Source organism: Podarcis bocagei (genome assembly GCF_964188305.1).
Source record: "Podarcis bocagei genome assembly, chromosome: 6".
NCBI lineage: Eukaryota > Metazoa > Chordata > Lepidosauria > Squamata > Lacertidae > Podarcis > Podarcis bocagei.
Genome location: NC_138130.1, coordinates 66,675,109 through 66,695,469, shown reverse-complemented (window position 1 = coordinate 66,695,469; position 20,361 = coordinate 66,675,109). Strand labels below are relative to the sequence as shown.

At 42.4% G+C, this 20,361-nt stretch overlaps 1 protein-coding gene across 5 annotated transcripts in view; it reads left to right on the top strand.

Annotated features, from left to right (window-relative positions):
• Positions 1-6,890: 6,890 nt before the first annotated feature.
• Positions 6,891-20,361, top strand: part of ILDR2 (immunoglobulin like domain containing receptor 2) — a 38,421-nt gene continuing 24,950 nt past the window's right edge. For 2 of the 5 annotated variants that reach the window (XM_081199647.1, XM_081199644.1), the window contains exons 1-3: positions 6,893-7,416; positions 15,995-16,327; positions 17,202-17,321. In XM_081199647.1, coding sequence (XP_081055773.1) covers positions 7,371-7,416; positions 15,995-16,327; positions 17,202-17,321 — 499 coding nt within the window. In that variant the 5' untranslated portion in view covers positions 6,893-7,370. Of the gene's footprint in view, positions 7,417-13,968; positions 14,025-15,994; positions 16,328-17,201; positions 17,322-20,361 lie in introns of all 5 variants that reach the window. The other 3 variants (XM_081199648.1, XM_081199645.1, XM_081199646.1) reach the window with 2 other exon arrangements.

Sequence of the window (20,361 nt, the reverse complement as noted above, 5' to 3'; positions counted from 1 at the left end):
AAATAAAGATTAAACACACACAAAAAGAGAGAGGTACGCATTTGGGCTGATGCATTCACATTCCCTGGAATGAATTATTGGTATTAGAGGGTAACCTCCCACCCTTTCTTATTTCAAAGTCATCTTGGCTCATTGGGTTTGAACCTGCAAACTATATTTCAAGATCGCAACCCTTTTTTGTGAGAGGGCTCCTTGTACTTTTAACTGGACAAGCTTTTCCTATCAATTCATCTCTATGCTGGATAAAACTGTTAGATTGTGGTTCAAAAACATTTAGATACCAGAACGGGAGTTTAGTTATTTGCCCCATGCAAATAATGTTTATTGCCCCCCTCCTAAAGCTGCAATCAGCCATAGTGTGGGGAAGATTTTCCCGTTCTGTGGCTAATAGCTTCAGGGAGGGAATATTTGAATCCCTGATCCAAACTGGGGATCCCATGGCTACTCTTTAAGAAAGAAAAAGCTGTCGGGATTGCCAATGGAGCTTCAATGTTATCTTTTGTTTGAACCACACTTCAACAGTAACAGAAACTCCAACTTGAGTATATTCAGTTTGGTTTTAATTGGGACTCTAGATATTCACTTAGCAAACCGCAGACAGGAAAATAAAATAGTGTAGTATTACCTGGGTCTACTGCTGTGCATTGGTCATTTTGTTGTTTTGGCTCTGCACATAAATGCTCCAGACTCTTGAATTTCAGGACTGTTTGGCCCCATTAGTTACACTCGTCCCCTCCGTTCTGTAGCTGTGTGTGTGTATCTATATCTATATCTATATCTATATCTATATCTATATCTATATCTATATCTATATCTATATCTATATCTATATATCTCTATATCTATATCTATATCCATATCTATATCCATATCTATATATCTCTCTATATATCTGAAAGTAATCTTTCATGTCTCTGGTGAGGAGGAAGTCTAGTCAATGCAATTTATGCAGCAATACATCTGTTAGTCTGACTCTTTCTTGTTTTTATTTTTATCTGTAACCCAGTACCCACACAGTACAGATGGGCTTTGCATAGTGAACACCGTAGTCAGAATTTCCAGCAGTTTTTTATGGTAAATGTTAACAAGTTGGGCTCATGCTGTACCAATGCTGCAGAATCTCTTGTTGTGCATTAGCATTGCTAGTTGCCTCAGCGCATCAGAAAGGGCAAGCTGAAGCCATAATTGTTAGGTGCAATGTAATGGCATCATATAAAGCTGTTATGTAGAACAAAGTACAACAGAGGCAAGACTGGGTATGAGTCACTTACGAAGGATATTTTTGGCCATCATGCAAAACCCATGCTAGGTATGTTACAGATGAGTTTTCTTAATTCCTCGTCATTTGCCAATGTAATTGTCATACATAGTGCCCCCAATGCATATCTCTGCAGTTTCCCATTTGAATTGGGCACAGTAGGACTCACCCCTAAATTAAATGAAGTCCAAGAATGGATAGTGGGCTGCATTTGCTCAAGTTTATACCTTATTATTCCAACACATCCCTCTCTTCTCTTTCTCTGCTGTTTCCTATCATACCCTATATTGCTTATATTTAGACTGCAATATTCTGGAGGCAGGACCTACTGTTAATAGGTCTGTAAAGTGCAGTGTACATTGATGGTGCCTTATCAATACAAGTATAACAAAACCAGATATGTTGATGAGATAGGAGCAGAGATCAAACACTTATAACCCTATCCTGTATATTGTGGTGTTAAAATAGATAATCTAAATTTGAAAGCTTGCTGTGCCCTCCGTAACAGCGGCAGCTATTCTGAAAATATTATCAGGCTGTGCATCTCTGCCAGGAGAAGGCTGCTATCCATGCTCTCAGAATGGCTACCACTGAGCCCTGGATTGCACCAGTACATGGTAGTCAGTATTAAGCTGTCCTTTTTCAGAAGCACCTCTACAACTCATTACCTCAGCAGCACATTAAGAACCCTGAAGGAAAAAGACATGCAGGCACACATGAACACATGCAGACAGATTGTACCCACTTTCCTGAGCCTTATGGAAAGGAAAGGCTGCAGACTATAAATTGACTAGATTCAGCCAAGAACAAAAATATTTGTCATGAGGCAAAGTAAGTACCGTAAGTGCTTCAGCAGCAATTTGTTGTGAATGTGCTAGTGATGAAAGAGAGATTCCAATGTGGAGTGCTAGCAGAGGAAAGCTTTTATAGTGTATGGCAGTCTTAAAGAAACTGACTGAACAATATGAAGTCACTGCAGTATTAAATGGTGCTTTTTGTGACATGCTGGCCTTTAGCAAATATAATGAAGCAATTTAGCAGCAACTATTTGTTGAATGCTGCCTCACGTCTCAAAAAGCTATAGAAATCACAGTTTCTATGGAAATTGCTACAAGGTAAATCCAGAATGTGAGCTGTAGGGATGTGCAGACGAAGACAAAGAAATAGTGAATCAAATAAAGATTCAAGGGGAAGATTTTAAGTAAGCGGATGTATACCCTACCATTTTCTTGCAGCTCAAGCTGCCATTTTCTTATACCTGACATAGTGTAGCCTAGGACAAGTTGCTTGTGCCCCTATGCTCCTAATATTTGCAGGCATAGAGGGTGTCCACGTAAAGATGTCAGGAGTCAGCAGCATGTTGAGAGAGGTGGGGGGGGGGGAGGGAGAAACATGACTATAGTGAGAAGAAATTAGAGATAGAGATTAAAGCTGATAAATTAGGGGGAAAGGAAGAATAACTGGGCAGAAGAGCAGCTTTTATGGTCTGCAGCATCACTTTGATATCACTGTATTACTCTTGCTCTTGCAGATTGCTAGGACACTATTACAAAAAGGGCATCACCAGTTCAAAACCATTTGTTCACAGAAGTCCCAGTTTTGTTTTGGTATTGAATTTAGTGTGGTATTCTTTCTCAAGTCATTCTAAGACAACTTTCACCAGCTTGGTGGCCTCCAGAAGTTTTGGACTACAATTTCCATTAGCCTTGGCCACCTCAACAGTACCAGCTGGGCCTGATGGGAGTTGTAGTCCAAAACATCTGAAAGGCACCAGGTTGGCAAAGGCTAGACTAAGGTATTTCCAACAGTTGATTTATATATTTTATTAGTCTAACAGAGGTTTGTTTACGAAAAAGTATCAGTGTCTAATTGGAATGTGTTACACACCAGGACAATCATGCTCTTTCCTGTATCAGCCAAATATAAATCCTTTAAAGTCAGTTAAGAACTGCAATTGGTGACTGGGATGGGATCAGAGAGATTCAAAATTAAACTCCATTATACAATGCAGGCTTGTGCTGAATAATGCAAAACTGTTCTTCTTGGCCCAATAGTGGATTATACGTGCACTACTAAATAATTGGCCGGTAACTGAGAGAGAGGTTTTACAACAACATGTTTTTTCCCTACTGAAAATTAAAAAGAAGAAGAAATATATCACTGTAAAGAGGGGGAAAACACTCAAACCCTCCCTAATTTAAGAAAAATAAGGTTTGAGCTGCCTGGAGTGTAACTGAGACAGTACAAACACAAGAGTGTTTATCTGGTAGATTTCACCCTTGTCTTGGGACAGAGTCCTATCAGATCAACAGAAAAGAATCTCTGTTCTGTAGTATCACTGAAGGTCCATAGAATGGGGCCACACAGAAGCAAAAAGTATGCAATGTGGTATTGCTCTTCCATTGGCCCATTCAAATGCTTTTTCAAACAATGGGAAGGCACACAAGTATACAGATAAACAGACATACAAATAAACAGGTGATGACAGCTGTTGGCTGGGAAGTAGAGCTATGAGACAGGTTAGCACTCCACTTCCTGACCTAAGTCAGGAACCAAAACAACAGGACTGGGGGAAATGGTGTGTCAGGAAGGTGCTTGTTCTGTTCCCCACAAAAATGGCAGGTTCATACCTCCATAGGGAGGCTTATGGAACTCTGGTTTTCAAATTAATTTTTAAGCTGAGCAATCAGCATGAATGTCAGAAAGGAGGAGAAGGAGGCCAAAGGTCTATTCTGTTTTGTGGTTTGAGCTACTAGGAGAATTAAATTGTTTGTTGTGCTTAGCACACAGAGCCTAACTAATAATAAACTCAGAACACAGGGGTATTTTAAAGTGAGAATAAATCAGCATTGCACACAGAACAATACCACTTCCTTGAATTGAGAATATCTTTCCTGAGCGATGAGTCAAACTTTATTTTCAAGAAAGGTGGTCTTTGCCAAGTTTGCTTGCCAGCACTGGAGGGAAAAAATAAATACAGAAAACATTAACCAAATACTTATGTTTATAATTTGGGAAAACATCTGTAGCTTTGTTCCAACAAGGAGCTACGAGTTAGGTTTTGCTGTTTAACAAATAGTTGAAATAAGCAGAAAAAAGGAATATCTATTTCCATATCTTTGTGTTGTGAAGACTTGACTCTGTTCTATACAGAACTTCACAGATAATATTTTATGCATAAAATAAGGAATCAGTCCTCAGCTGGTACAAATCAGTCTAACTCCATTCTTATCATGAAATGTGTTACTGTGGTGCCATGATTCATGCCTCTGCTGAGAAAGTGAAGGGGTTGCATACATGTGGTATTGTGGTAGGTGAACTGCATAGTGGAATTTGTAGTTAAAGGCATAAAATGGATCTGGGAGGAATGCCAAAGAAAGGGCAAGGCTGAAGTGTTTGGAGAACAGCAGAGTTTAGCTTTAGGCTGTTTACTCTGGCTCCAATGCAACACACCAATGCAACACCTACTGTCTGAAGCCAAGTACACATGACATTAGCCACAATCCATGTATCCTGCAGCTTCTTGAGAAATCCTGTTGATTGATGGACCTTTCCTCAAACCAGCTTCCATCTGATTTGAACACGTAAGCCACAGTCTAATGATTTGTGCCTTTGTGCCAGCAGATCCCTACAATCTTCAGAGAAGGTCCTGCTGACTATACTGAAATCAGTGGGGTGTCTGTGTCATCACGAAAGAGGGACTTCTATGTTGTGGCACCTAACATCTGAAATACACACTTGGGAAATTGGGTATATATTAACTGTGATTTCAAATGGCATCTGAAAACCTTTCTGTTTAGAGAAGCTTTCCCTGACTGCAGATTTTTTTGATCACATATTGATCAGTTTTTGCTTATTGGTATTTTATTCTGAAATTTTAATTATTTTTTTAATTGTGTGCTACTTTGATGTGTTTATTTTTTGCATTTTTCATCTGTAAACTGCTTGATTGATTATATTAAGTGCTGTATAAATATATAACAAAGGATTCATTTAACACAGTTATCTACTAAGCCGCATCAGTACCATTATTCCCTCCCTAGGTTTGAAACCAACTGCTTAACTAGCTGACTGATTTCTGTTACTCTTTTTCTTCTACAGTGACAGCTGTCTCAGTCCACCGCTTACTTGACAGATGCTACAAAAGATGAAAGTTTAATACAGCACTTTCATGTTGAGCATTTGCAGATATTACGATTAACAATTCATGGAAAATCTTTCATAGTTTATACCTTGTGCATCCTCAGAGCGAATCCACAAGGTAGGTCACAGTTGCACACCTTTTATAGGGAAGGAATGGAGGCTGAACTCAAGGCAGGCCACATAAAGAATCCATTACTAAGATGGGATTTTATCCCACATGCCTTAGATCCAAAACAAGTTGGACGTAGACCATCAATGGACCACTTCTTTAACACTTTTCTTTTAAATACATTGTTATAGAAATATGTTTTAGTCACAGAAGCTTTGTGGGTGTATCTCTGTTCTGCTAGCAGAGGGGGAATGAAGGCGGAAAAGGGCGTGATTTGGGGAAGAGCAAGGAAGGCAAAAATCTATGGTTGAAACCCTTTAGTAAAGTGCAGCTTTAAGTAACACATGATTTAGCAACCCCCCCCCCAATCTATCATTTAATTGTTATTCAGTGAGCCAGAAATTTTCTGTGGGTTGAATCCAGACTTAATCATGCATCAAGTAAACCCATTGAAATCAAAGGAATTAAGTTAGCAACTTAAGTATGATCAAACAGCAGTTGGTAGAGCATAAAACTCTAAATCTCAGGGTTGTGGGTTCAACCCTCACATTGGGTGAAAGATCCCTGCACTGCAGGGGGTTGGACTAGATGATCCTTGTGGTCTCTTCCAACTCTGCAATTCTATTATTCTAAGGCTGGATCCAAGCCTGATAATTTAATTGTTAGTGGTAGTACCTGTTTGTGCCAGGAAAAAATTCAGGTTAACTCAGACTTTTAGGCTGAGGTAACTATTGCCATTCCTATTTTGTAGTTGATAAGTGCAATGCCATTTAGAATGGGAGAGGTGTTCTGTGCAAGTATTTCATGTGCCTTGATCACTGCTGGAATAGTCCAGAAAGTTCAAATCATATATATTTTATATTTGTGCACTATCTTCTTTAGAATTGTGTAAATATAAAACCATTGATATATAGTTATCTGAATGCATACCAAAAACACTCCTGCTAAATTTTGCAACAACACAAAGAGGTTTTGCCATTAGCTTCAGTGAAATGAGATAAGGGATGGGGGAATAAGAGATAAGATAAGACAGAACAGGGGGATAAAAGCCTGCACTGTTCTATTGCTAGCTATAACGTGAAAACCGTAAGAAACTATACATAAGAAACCATTTATTGGAAGAGGAGTTTTAACTAATGGTGTTTGGCTATCTTGTTCCTGCACATGTGGATGGATATACAGTATATATATCTGCACCAGCGAAGGATTAATGCATCCGGTGCTGAGCATTTATATGTGTTTTCTCTGCATGCCTTTTCAGGTTTGGGACCACATGCTCCTTCTTTCCCCTCAGCTTCGTTGGTACACATTCTTAGATCCGGCTGCTTGTTCTCACTAGTCTTTCAGTTACACCACTTAGTCCTTAAACACGAAGACTGCCCAGTGTGATGAACTCTCTCCAGTTCCTGGACAGCTTCAATGGGCAGCCATGTGATTTAGAAACTCCTGCAGCCTCGGAATTCTGGTTGCGGGGGGGGGCGGGGGAGGAGAAGACTTAAAACCTTGGAAGTTTTCAGCCCATTGTCAATCCGAGCTTGGTTTGAGGACTACAGCTGACTAACGGTGATTCCCCCGCCACCGTCTTGCCTGAGATGCATAAATTACGTCGCAGGGAGCAGAATTCCCGAAGGAGGGCAGTGCTGCCCCCCTCCCCCTAGCAGAGTGGTAGCTCCCATTCAGAACTCTCTGTCTATTCACACGCTGAGTTATGTGGCGGAAGACCCGCAGATAACGGGAAAGAACACTTCAGGTGCCAGCCGCTTCGTGGCGGGGAGCCTCATTTTTTACTTTCCTGGCTCCAGTTTCTCCCCCTCTCTCCGCTTCCTTTCCTTTTCCTTTCTGGAGGGACAGACCACGAAGATGGATGGAGTCTTACTAGGCTGGACTGCTTTGCTGTGGCTAACAGGTAAGGGATTTCATGGGGATCAATAACTTTTTTGGATTCCCAAAGGAGTTGCCTGCCTTCTCTCTCCCCCCTCCCCCCCTCAGCTCTGTGTGTGTCGTGTTGCAGCAGGTTTCAAGCTTGTTCAGCAAGTGGGAGGCACGGAAGGGAGGGGGGTTTAGAAATGTCGAACAAATAGTAAACAGCATGTTTGATTGAGGTGCCCGTTATCGGTGTTGCAGGCACTAAACTGCTCCACACCCCCGCAGCGTATCTCTTTCTAAAGGGGAAAAATGATATTTACTTTACCCCCCCGCCCCCACTTTTCCTCCCAAATCTCTTTCGTCCTGATCTAATTCAGAAGCAGGCGAGCTCAGTCTGGGTGTGGGTTTTTTAGCGTGGCTGTCTTTTCCCCCAGGGTGCCACCCCTGGATTTCTTTGGAGTTAGTTGGATGTGGGGAAAACATCTTTCGGAAATGTATTGGGGCATCAGAATTGGCAAGGTACGCTGCATGTTTTTGTGGGCTCCCAGGCAAAGCTCTCTGCCTGTAGATGTCCTGCACAGACAGATTGATAATTAAGGCAGAGTCATTATTACAGTACTCTCTTCGGTTCTGAATCACTAACTCTGATTAATGTCCCAATTTCACTCATACACATGCATTATTATTTTTTTGGAGTGGGTGTTCTTCTCTTTTTTCCATAGATTCTAAGTCTATTGACAGGGTTAAACGGGCAGCTTTCCCATCAAGCGATAGAAATCTCTTCTCTGGCTACATGTGCCAAACATGCCCCCAGGACCACTTCTGCAACTGGGTGTGTGTGTAGAAAAACATCCAAATGTCACCATCCAAGCAACCGTCAGCTTATGATGCTCATTTTTCTAGCTCCCCCCCCCCCAGTTCCTTAGGCTTGGAGGGTCCCAGGCCACCATTTCCCCCAGCAGAGTTGCTTGCAGAGAATTTGTTCAACGGAGGTTTCTAGTCTAGGGAGCTATGTGGCTATCCTCCCCTTGAGCTTGCTAATATCACCCACCCCACAAGCTTGCTACCCACCCTGGTCTGAATCCTAAACGTGCCCTATGTAGAAGAGTTTTCTTTTTCTTCCTTTCCAGCATATCTGCCTGCTGTACTGAAAACAGAGCCCAAATCCTTCATCTCCATCATTTGGGGCCTGAAGTTTGCTGGTTTACTAACCATTCTGGGCTCACTTCCACACCTTGCCTTTCCTGAGCCACTGCAGCTCATTAACCCAGCCATCCCATTTCTGGATTGCTGCAATGTAAGCATGCCAGCTGGAGCCAAAGAGGCCTTGCTTGAGTTTTCAGACCACAAGGATAGCCTGCACCAAGGGATACCAAGAATTGGGACACTAAAGCAAGCACTGAGTAGCTCACTAGTCACCAGGGATCCTGTCCCTGGCTTTGCACAGCACAGCATAGCATAGCATAGCACAGCACATGCATGAACTAGGCTGGCTGGAGTCAGGATGCTGTTTTTGCTTCCTGCAAAAATCAGGCAGAAGTTATGGGTGATGATGGGGCTGTCTGTGTGCTGACCAGCAGGTTATGGTGGTGGCACTCATGTGGGTCCTTAAGCCTCTCTTTGGTCACAAGGAAATGCCCAGTTTTGCTGACTGTTAATGCCCATCATGTCTGTTGAAATTTTGGGAGAACAGGCCAGCCCCAGAGACTGTGTATGTGCGTGCTGAGGTCTAGCCTAAGTGAAAAGGCTAAGATGACGTTTTGCCAATGGAAAACACAGATTGTATTGGTTGGATTAGCAGTTCTGCTTGCTCAGGGGAAAAGACTGTCATTTCCTCTTTCTTCATGGAAAAGCAGTTGCTTACTTTGGTCAGTAGAACTTCCTCAGAGAAAAAGAATTCATTGCTGCTATTTCCTGTAAGGTTATTTTGGCAGCAGCTAGCTTTGCTTCTCTCATATCTCTTTCTCCAGGTTGTTTTCTGTGGAAAATTATTGCATTCAAAGCAGTGTGCAGAGACTTCCATATTTATGGTTACCTACAGTAAAATAGATACTTGCATAATTTTCACACATGACGGTGTATGCAAACATACACAGTTGCTTTCCTTCATCCATGCAGAAATGGTGCCCTGTATGAAGATGCCCTCAGGTAATCCTCTGCTAATGTATGAATGGGGAGAGGGGAGGGAAATCCCAGGAATATGTGTCAGATGAGTATTTCTATGAGTGTCATCAGTTCACTTTTACAAGCTACTGAGGAGGATGTTGCCTTGGTGCTAAGCTACAGAAGATTCTAGGAATTGCCGCTTTGCAGTATTGAATTTGCACAAATAGATTATGGGAAGAAGCACAGGAAGCAAACTTGAGGGATTTGGCTGTTCCTACTCACTTTTGTATGCACAACAGCCAGCAACCCATTGTGAGAATGGTTCTTTCTTGCACCCTATTAAGAAAGGCGGGATGGAGGTGGGTTTATGGCTTTTCTGTGGATAAACAAAACCAGACTGGGATAGCTCAGTTGGTAGAACATGAAACTCTTAATCTCTGGGTCGTGGGTTCAAGCCCCACATGGGGCAAAAGATTCCTGCATTGCAGGAGGTTGGACTAGATGACTCTTGTGGTCCCTTCCAGCTCTACAGTTCTCTGATTCTCTGATTCAAGCATACAATATAACGTTGCCTACCTTGCTGCTTCTGCAGAGAGGTCATGTGGGGAGAGGGCTATAGCTTAGTGGTAGTGTGCTTGCCTTGCACGCAGAAGGTCACAGGTTCAATCCCTGGCATCTCCAGGTAGGGCTGGGAAAGGCTTCCTTCCTGAAACGCTGGAGAGATGCTGACATTCAATGTAAACAATATTGAGCTAGATGAACCAGAGGGTCCGATTTGGTTTAAGGCAGCTTTCTATGTTTCTGGGAGGGAGACTTTTCTTGCATGTGGTCTCTAGCATTCGCTTTCATTTCAGTATTGGAACCAAACTAGACGTGATGTTGTTCACACAGTTAGTAACTGAATGAGTCTTTTTAAACCCTTGGTGATAAGAAACACTTACTGCATCAAGTCAGCTTTGGTCAGATGTGTGCCGGGACAGCCATAAAAACAAAAAACCTGAGGGAATGGTGTTAAGCATGACACTGTTTGCACATAATTTTTTTTTACACCATCCTAAGAGCTTTCCTTTTTCAGTAAAATGATATAGTTGCAAATAGGTTATTGGGGTCTGTAATACCCCACAATGTGAAGCACATAACACCAAAAGAACAGTTGACAGTTTTATTTTATAATTGACAGTTTTATTTTATGTAAAACATTTTCTCAGTCATTCCAAAAGGAGTAGAATTATTCTCAAAAGCTGTAAGAATAAAACATAATATTTTTCACATAATATTTTTCACTAGGCTCAGGAAGTGGGTCCCTGCTATGCAGCAGGGCAATTCACACTATCATGATTGAGGAATACCTGGAACATAGGATTGTAGAAGGTTGACAGATACTTTATAATTTTTTCAGCACCGTAAGGTGTGCATTTGATGCAAAACATAGATGAAAGATTAAAATATAAATAAATTTATAAAATGTGATAGGGAGCAATGTTATTATTTTATTGCATTAGAATTTGTGTAAATGATATTTTATATGGATACTCTACTTGAAAGTTGTCAAAACCTACAACTAGTACAGTGGAGCTGAAGGGGGCAACAGAGGGACATGATATGAAATCAGAGAAGGTAAATTGTGGGAAGGGGGAGGCAGAGAAAGTTGAGGCAACCAACAGAGAAATTTAAGAGTCATTTCACAAATTGTGTATGGACTCCTACAGATGATTGCAGCACCAGAGTGCATTTCTTTATGGAGTTATTTCATCAGGCTGAGAATGTCTGCAAGCCTCACCTGCTGTATGATCTCAGGCCCTACAGAAGATAATGCTGCCTACAGCCTCAAAAACAATGCTGACTTATAAAGAATCTTTCGTATGACATATGGGAGCCTGGGAGCCAGCTTTCCAACACCACATTTTATATGCCCTGCCATTATCCTTGGGCCCCACTGAGGAATTTCCCCAAAGTACTGAATAAATTTCCTATAGAAGTGCAGGAGTAAATCTATGCAGAAACACCACAGGAGCCTTGATTTAGATCAGTAATACCACAATATTGCCAACATTTTAATGGCTGGTTTAGAACAAACCTTCCTACCATCAGCTCCTCTACAGAGCTTCTATTGGGAACATTTTCAGTGTCTGCACTCACATAGGAAGAAAGCTTTTGAGAAATTTCACAATTGCATCCAGTAATTTCCTCCTCCCCATTAACTTAAGCCTGGAACACTTCATGCAGGAGGTTCTTTTCCTGGGTTTGCAGTACCAGGAATGCCCTTTGGGGTTTGTAGGGGCTAGGGCAAAGCACACTGTTTATCTGCTCCAGCCTTAATCTCCCCTCTGCCCCCTCGCTTTTCTCCATGAGGTTTGTGTCCTCTTCCTGGTGTTTTTTCTTGTTTTTGCTGCCCCTTTGGCAGTGACAGTACCAATGTGGCTCTGTGCCTCTCATCTACTCTCTCCATGTCTTGTTCTAGGAAGGGTGGAAGTAGAGAGCCTTGTTGTGTGGGCAGAAGGTGGAAGGGCTGGCCAGGCAGTGGGACTGTCAATGGTGGCCATTGGTATGTGGGGGACAGATCCCAGGGTAGTTGCCCAATTGCTGCTCTCTGGATAATCCTGTACTGTACAGTTCAGTCCAGTCATGCAAGGGACATATAAGCACCGCCTTAAACCAGAAACTGATTCACCTCTGTGCATTCCTGCAAGGTTCTAGTTTCCATCTACAACATATCACATGCTGCATTGTCTGCAGGCAGGGCCTAAAGTGTTTGTTTCAAACAGAGACCAACACTTGCAAAATTTAGCTCTGTCTTTCTTCAAAAATAATTCTCAGCTGGGGAAGTCAAGAAGCAGATTAGATAGGCAAAACTAACATTTCTGAGCCACCTATTGCAGCAACGTCCCAGCAGAAAAATTAACAGAACACCATGTACAGTGGTACCTCGGGTTACATACACTTCAGGTTACATACGCTTCAGGTTACAGACTCTGCTAACCCAGAAATAGTGCTTCAGGTTAAGAACTTTGCTTCAGGATGAGAACAGAAATCGTGCTCCGGCGGCACAGCGGCAGCAGGAGGCTCCATTAGCTAAAGTGGTGCTTCAGGTTAAGAACAGTTTCAGGTTATGTATGCACCTCCGGAACGAATTAAGTACTTAACCCAAGGTACCACTATTGTCATCTGTAGGTCTCAGCTTTCCCAGTACACCATCTTGGGTCCATAGCCCATTCAAAGCGATTATCCTTGTCTAGAGTGGTAGGCCTGTTCTAGCTTACAGATAGCTCATCAGTCTAAAGCAGAGGTTTTCAACCTTTTTGAAAGGCTCCATTGACCAACTATATTCTTCCTGTGGCTCCCCTGTGAGGAAACATGCTCCAAGCCTGAGAAGCCCAGTTATGTTGCCCCTTGCCTGCAGAGTCGGCAGCCCCTCACCCCTTTTCAAACACCCTCCCTTGTGGAGTGTTCCCTCAGCCTCCTCTCCCCTCCTCTTTCCTTAGGAGTCCTCCGGGCAGCCATCTTCCTGCCCCAAAGAGAGGTGCCTCATGCCAACTCGCTTGCTTGCTTACTCCGAGGCTGCTTCAGCTCCTGGCAACCAGCACCCCCTGACCAGCCCCAAAGACACCATTGGTCTGGGGAGCTTGTAGTCAGGGCCTCTGCAACAAACCTTTGGGTGGCAAAGACACGAGAGGGCATCAGAAGGGGGGGGGAGAAAAGAGGGATGGAGACCAGTGTTGCCCGCGGCACCACTAACCATCATTCAAGGCACGCCAGTTGAACACCACTAGGCTAAAGTAATTGCTCCCGAATGAAAAAAGACACCCTAATATAACATGCAAATATGGTATGGTGCTTCATGTCATTGGTGTCAGGTGCAGGCCTTGCTTTTTAGTTTTCTGATTTCGGCATCTCTAGGAGTTGGAAGTTTTCAATATAAACTTGTACAGCCTCATTAAAAAAGGGGCAACGCTTCTATGGGCAAAATAAGGGCTGAAAAACTATGACTAATGTGCATTTTACTCTTGCTGTTATCCTGCGCACTGATTTCTGTTATCTCCATTGCACAGAAAGTGCTGTTGCCAAAGCCAACAACTTATTTTTCCCTAAATTTAATTCCTCTTATCTTCATCTGTTTAGAGTGGATGCATGCAGTCAGGTTCTCCTCTGGTTGTTACAATTATCATGTTAAGAGTCTGGTGTTTTGAAGCTTCCATTATATGTTTGTTCACCTCAGGAATTCAGTGAATGCAGGTAGTAGTCATCAGTAAATGAAAGGTTAGCCTTTAAAGAGACTAACATGAACATGACATTTAAAAACTTTGTAGGCCCGCTGAATCTTCACTTGAGCGTCTTCTTTTCTTTGCTCACATCAGTTCCCCAGTTCTACTTTTTGTATTGACTTCCCTCCTGTATTTTGTCAGTTCCTGAACACACTCTGTTCATACTAATATTATAATTGGTTTTTCTTTCTTTATTTCAAATCTACTCCTACAATCTCTGCAAGCAATTCCTCATCCCTTCTCACCATGAGGAGGAATCTCACCTTTCTTCTTCTGAACTGTGAGCTTGTTCTTTGCGTTGCCTTATTTAGACTTGTAAATATTTCAGGAACAGAGGGCTCATTTGTGAAAAGTCATGTATGCATTAGTGGTGCCTTAGATGCTTTTAAAGCCATAGCTTTGCCAATGGTGCAGATTCATGTGGGGGTGGCTCAAGTGATATTGCTTGCATTGTCCAGCTGTTCCCTCAGATGTATGTAAGAGCAACACATTCTCTTTCAACCAGCACTTTTTGCATTGTGAAAATTTGCCCTATAATAAAGAGGGATAATGGAGTTCCATGCATGTAATTAATTCCCATACATCATCTTTGGGGTCTACTGTGCCAGCATAGAATGCAGCTGTTCTATCACTTGGAGAAAATGTATTGTTAGATTATCAGAAATGTTTATTTCCACTGATTGCTAATGGCTGAACAACTTGTTCCTTTCTCCCTTCCTCTCATCCTTCCACCTGGATGATTTTTGGTTAGTTCACAGACTATTAGTATCAGTTTCGACAGTACCTGCCCCCACCCCTATTTCAGTTTTCAATGTGGTTTGACACTGCTGCCACTTTTAAAACATTAACTGGGTTTTGTGATTGTATAGAGATTTCTTTTTTTAAAAAAAAATCTTTATTTTTTGGGATCTCTGAAATTAAGAGGCAGAATATAAATATAAGCATATAAATATGCTATGATATTCAGCAGCTAGTTATGCTAGGATTAAATATAAAGGGTAGTATCCCAAAAAGTTCTACTCAGGGGAGACCCCTTGCAATTAATGGAGCTAAACTAGTTGTGTTCATCAATTTAAGTGGGTCCACTCAGTAGGATTAAGATTGAACACAATCCAGGGTGTGAAATTTTCCCAAGCCTGCAGAGTTAGGTTTAGACTTTTTTTTTATTGATTAACTTCATTTCTGACCTGATTCCACACAATTTTCATTATTATTCAAAGGCTTCGGCATTTTATCTCATTTATTTAAGTAAGAATAAACTACCTACATGTTAACTACTTTGGAAATAGTGTATGGACCAGGCTTTTTAGTTCCTTGGAAGCTTGTAATACCTTTCCCCATAATAAATATGTAAGTTTTTTCCAGCATAGCTATTTACATCAACTTTGGAAGTTTAGCAAAATCAAAGTCTGAACTGCAAGGCAATTCTTCAGCCAACAAAAGTGTCCAAAATACATATACTAGGGAAGGGGTGTAAAAAAAAAAAGCACATATAAGTGAAACTAACAGACAAAAATGCACTGTATTAGGGAAAATTGCCATGCAAAAATTCGTACCTTAGGATAAATTTGCACTAAAATGCTGGTGAATTTTCATGTGGGCTTAAAAAACAATGCAAACTCACATGGAGAACTGAACTTATGGTAAGACTGGAAAGATGATAACCAAAAATTCAAAGTGACATTTTCAACCATCCGTAGTGAAAGCTTTTGATGTTCCTGTGGCTGCAGCAGAGGTAAATTGGAGAGCACGTGAGGCCAAGTTTTGCTGCGGCTTGTTCCTGTCATGACAAACTGCAGTTTACCTTGACGTCTGAACCAGCTCAGTACAGTGGTACCTCGGGTTACATACACTTCAGGTTACATACGCTTCAGGTTACAGACTCCACTAACCCAGAAGTATTACCTCGGGTTAAGAACTTTGCTTCAGGATGAGAACAGAAATCGTGCAGTGGCGGCGCGGCAGCAGCGGGAGGCCCCATTAGCTAAAGTGGTGCTTCAGGTTAAGAACAGTTTCAGGTTAAGAACAGACCTCCAGAACGAATTAAGTTCTTAACCTGAGGTACCACTGTATTGTTTTGATGCATTAAATAGCACTATTGCCTTGCTGCCAGTATTTCTCCAGCACATTTTCTTCTTAGCACCAAAAGCTGATGGCAATCTCCCGTATAACATTCTGTCTTGATCAGAACCACTGAACAGATGGTTAATACCTCACAAATCAATAATGTTCATACTTTTTGTCTTGTAGCTGTGACTGAAGGGCTTCAGGTCATGGTGCCGGAAAAGAAAAAGGTGGCCATGCTCTTTCAGTCTGTCGTGCTTCGATGCCACTTTTCAACTTCCTCCACACAACCAGCTGTGGTGCAGTGGAAGTTCAAATCATATTGCCAAGACCGCATGGGAGAAGCTCTGGGAGTGGTCTCTGCAGGCTTACAGGCTGTGAGCAAGAGGAACCTGGAATGGGATCCATACTTGGACTGTGTGGACAGCAGAAGAACGGTCCGCATTGTGGCTTCCAAGCAGGGCCCGTCGGTCACAGTTGGAGAATTCTACAAGGGAAGAGATGTCACCATTCTCCATGGTAACTGCCTGCCTAGCAGTTTATTAATTATGAGAAAGCTTCTTTGGCTATTATGAATGGTAGAAAATTACATCAGTATTTTGGATCTCTCTTATGAGGATCAGTGTGCTTATTTAATACTATTTATTATAGGCATGTATTCCACTCTTGTCATATTCCCAGGGCAGTTTACATTTTAAAAACCTGAGAAATTGTTAAAGTATGAATTTCAATAAAACACGAAAACTAACAAGGCAGAGAGATCTTAGATGTAAAAACATCTAATGGCAGTGTAAAACAATAAGCAAAAATTAAGTTGTAAAAACCTTGGTAAAATAGAAGATATTTTTCTTCGTGTGTGTTGTTGAGGTGTATGTCCCTTCCTATAGAAATAAAAATTATTCACAATCACTTTGCATTGCATGAAGGCTTTCTTGTGATCTGGAACCCTGACCACCCAGATCCTAGATTCCAAAGAAGCCATTGCATGTTCAGCTATATGTGAAGGCCCCCTCCCTACAGATGTTTGTGTTGTATATGTGGATTGGGGCAGGAGCCTGTGATGTGAATGGGCCTATACCTTGCTTCCGTGTTGAAGGGCATGAGAACAAATGGCATTGTGAGACAGGTTTACATGTGTCCTACTTTCATTGTGGAAAAGACAATCTGGTGTGTTCCTCAATAAATAGGAATTTGGTCTCCTGTATCCAAATCACTGTCCAGCGAAGTTTGCTGACTCTCTGGAGTGCACTGTGGCTCACTGGAGTGTGCTTATTTCTCTAAGGAAGAAAAATGCACTCCTGCCAGTAACAACTGTTAGTGAAAGCCTTGTTTTTAGTCCTTCACCTTTTCTCTGTGTTTCTGACTCTACTATTTCTCTTATATTGTTTTTCAGATGCAGACCTCCACATTGGAAAACTGATGTGGGGAGACAGTGGGTTGTATTACTGCCTCATTATCACACCTGATGATGTGGAGGGCAAGACAGAAGAGTCAGTGGAGCTGCTTGTTCTGGGTGAGCTATGTTCTCAGCTTACTTTTCCATTCAACACAGCCTACTTCTCTACTAATTTCTATGTACCGTAAATTTCGCTCTATAACACGCAGATTTTTTCTCCTAAAAAGTAAGGGGAAATGTATGTGCGTGTTATTGAGTGAATGTGTGGTCCCTGGAGCTGACTCGCCGGAGCGCAGGGGCAAAAATAGGCAAAAATCAGGCAAAAATAAGATCGGGCGGGCGGGCGGAGGGAAGGCGGAAGCTGCTGCTTTCCTGCATTCTGCCTCAGGGTCTTACTGCCCACCCTCTTCTGTTGCTGCGTTTGCTCAAACTCAACAAAGAGCAGGGAATCCCCTGCCCTCCTGGCAAGCAGAGGGTTAAGGAAAGGATCGAGTCCTTCCTTCTAATTCTTTCCTAGTCACACTGCGTGCAGGCTCCAGCCCACCACCTCCTCCTCTCCGTGCTCTAGGGACTCGCAGGCAGCCGAAAAACATGCAGGTGGGAGAGAGAGAGAGAGAGGGCTGGCTTGGGTGGGTGGGTGGAAACTTTTGCTTTCCTTTCCTCCCCCCCCCACCCCGTTAAACCCCTCTCCTGCATTGTTAGCCAGCTGCTTCTCCGCACACCCCTCTTGTGCTCCTTGTCCCTTCTGTGTTTTTCCTTCCCTCCCCATTTAAAACGTGATGACAAAGCACGGATCCACATGGATCCTCAGGATTTTTGCATTGGGTCACCCCAAATTCACCATCAGATCACATTACATGTCCATGGCTACAGTCTGTACCAAAAAAATCACGCACCCACTGTTGCCTGGGGCTGCAATGGTGCAAAAGCGTGGTTACAAAGCATGGATCCTCAGGATCTTTGCACTGGGTCACCCCAAATTCACCATCAGATAACATAGCACGTCCATGGCTACAGCCTGCACCAAATAAACCACGCACCCACTGTGGCCTGGGGCCACAATGGTGCAAAAACGTGGTTACAAAGCACGGATCCACATGGATCCTCAGGATTTTTGCATTGGGTCACCCCAAATTCACCATCAGATCACATAGCATGTCCATGGCTACATCTTGCACCAAAAAAACCACGCACCCACTGTTGCCTAGGGTCGCAGTGGTGCAAAAATGTGGTTACAAAGCATGGGTCCACATGGATCCTCGGGATTTTTGCATTGGGCTACTCCAAACTCACTGTCAGATCACATGTCTGTGGCCACAGCATGAACCACAAAAATCATACATCCACTGTTCCATTTAGAATATTTTTTTTATTGTTTTCCTCCTCTAAAAACTATGTGCGTGTTATGGTCTGGTGCGTGTTATAGAGCGAAAAATACGGTACTTATCTAAGGTCACATCCACGCCATACATGTAAAGCACTGTTATACCATCTGGTTCCTACCAAAGAGTCCTGGGAAGTGTAGTTTGTTAAGGGTGCTGAGAGTTATTAGGAGGACCCCTATGCCCCTTGTAGAGCTACAATTGCCAGAGTTCTCTGGGAAGAGGGAGTTATTGGTAAACCACTCTGGGATTGTTTTTAAATGCATGACATTAGTCTATACGTGAAAAGATTTGCAACATTTCCTGGGTGTCCTTCTCTGTTCTTTCTGTTCCTTGCATTGTTGCTTTGTGTCAGAGTGAAGCTGATCTAAAGAGATACAAGCCAGTATTGTTTTCCAATCACTACGCACTGTTGTAAGGCAACATGTAACAAAGGATGGAGAGTGCCAGATTCTTTCCTCCTAAATTTAAATGATAAAGTTCCACTGAAGCAGTATTCCAAGATCAGTGTTAACTTAAATGATTGTATCCTGTTTTCTTTGAAACTCCAGATGGCTCACATTAAAACAAAAATAATAAGTGCATAATTTAAAATACTTTTACACTAAACGTTGCAGTGCCAACATGCACAGTGAATTTCATTCATATAGCCTACAAGTTAAAAACACAGCTTTTGCATTGTTTTTAAAATTTAAACAGCTGTCTAAAATTCTTAGAAAAATTGGGCAGAGAAATAACAATTGTTCAAAAAAAATATTAAAAAACAATAACACCCCCCTGAAATGGTGGCATTGGTGTAAATGGTTTGCCAGGTATCCTATTGCCCTTTTCTTCAAACTACAATGCAAAATGGCAGCCCTCGAAGCAGCAGAAGGGAACTTTGGGGCAAATTTCTACAGCATGAACTGTGCAAATCCAACTTCAGTGGTGCCTGATCAGTTCCCAGATGTTTTCAGCAGATTCACTGTGGATGTCATATGTTGGTTCTATCAGCCACAAGTCACTTGTAGGACCAAAAGGTCTCCTTCTGCTGCAAGGAGTCCTTCTGTTTCATGAGCGGAAGGGTAACTTTTGGATTCCACAGTCTCCATTAGATCCACTTCACATACTACTGTTAATACGTCTGCAGATAATTTTGGCTCAACTCTATTTTAAACCATCATGTGGGAGGTCAGAAATAACCAGATGTAAACATGGGTGGACCTGAAGTGCTGTGGTGTTTGGACATCTGATGCGCTTCCGTTTGTCCCACTGGGTGGCCGGCAGGGGAAAAGGAGAGCAGCAAAGGAGGAAGAGTAGGAGCATGTCTCAGAGAAGGCAAAGGCAAGGTTCAAAGAGGCCCTGCTATATTCAGAAAGAAGTAAGAAAGGTCAGGTTCAGCCCAGTGCTGAGCCACACTGGAGTTCAGGCAGGAAAGAGGGGAAACTAGTTAAGGGACTTGAGGGGTTATCTGGGAGATTATGATGATGAAGAGAGATTATGTTTGTGTCACTTAGCGATACCCTGTGATGAACAAAGTCTTGGACGAGAGAGAGAGAGAGAGAGAGAGAGAGAGAGAGAGAGAGAGAGAGAGAAGGATCCCATGCTCCAAAATAAGAAGCTGGCTAGGCCTCTGAGGGCTTTCCTATTTATTGAAAGTTTCCTGTTTCTGGCACCCCTGATGAGATAAAACCTGCTGAGCCAATACTGACTCCCTCCTCAAGCATGTTCATTTAGCATGTATGCTCTTTGTACCCATTTGCACAGGTGCCCTCCAGAAATCCCAAATTGGCCAC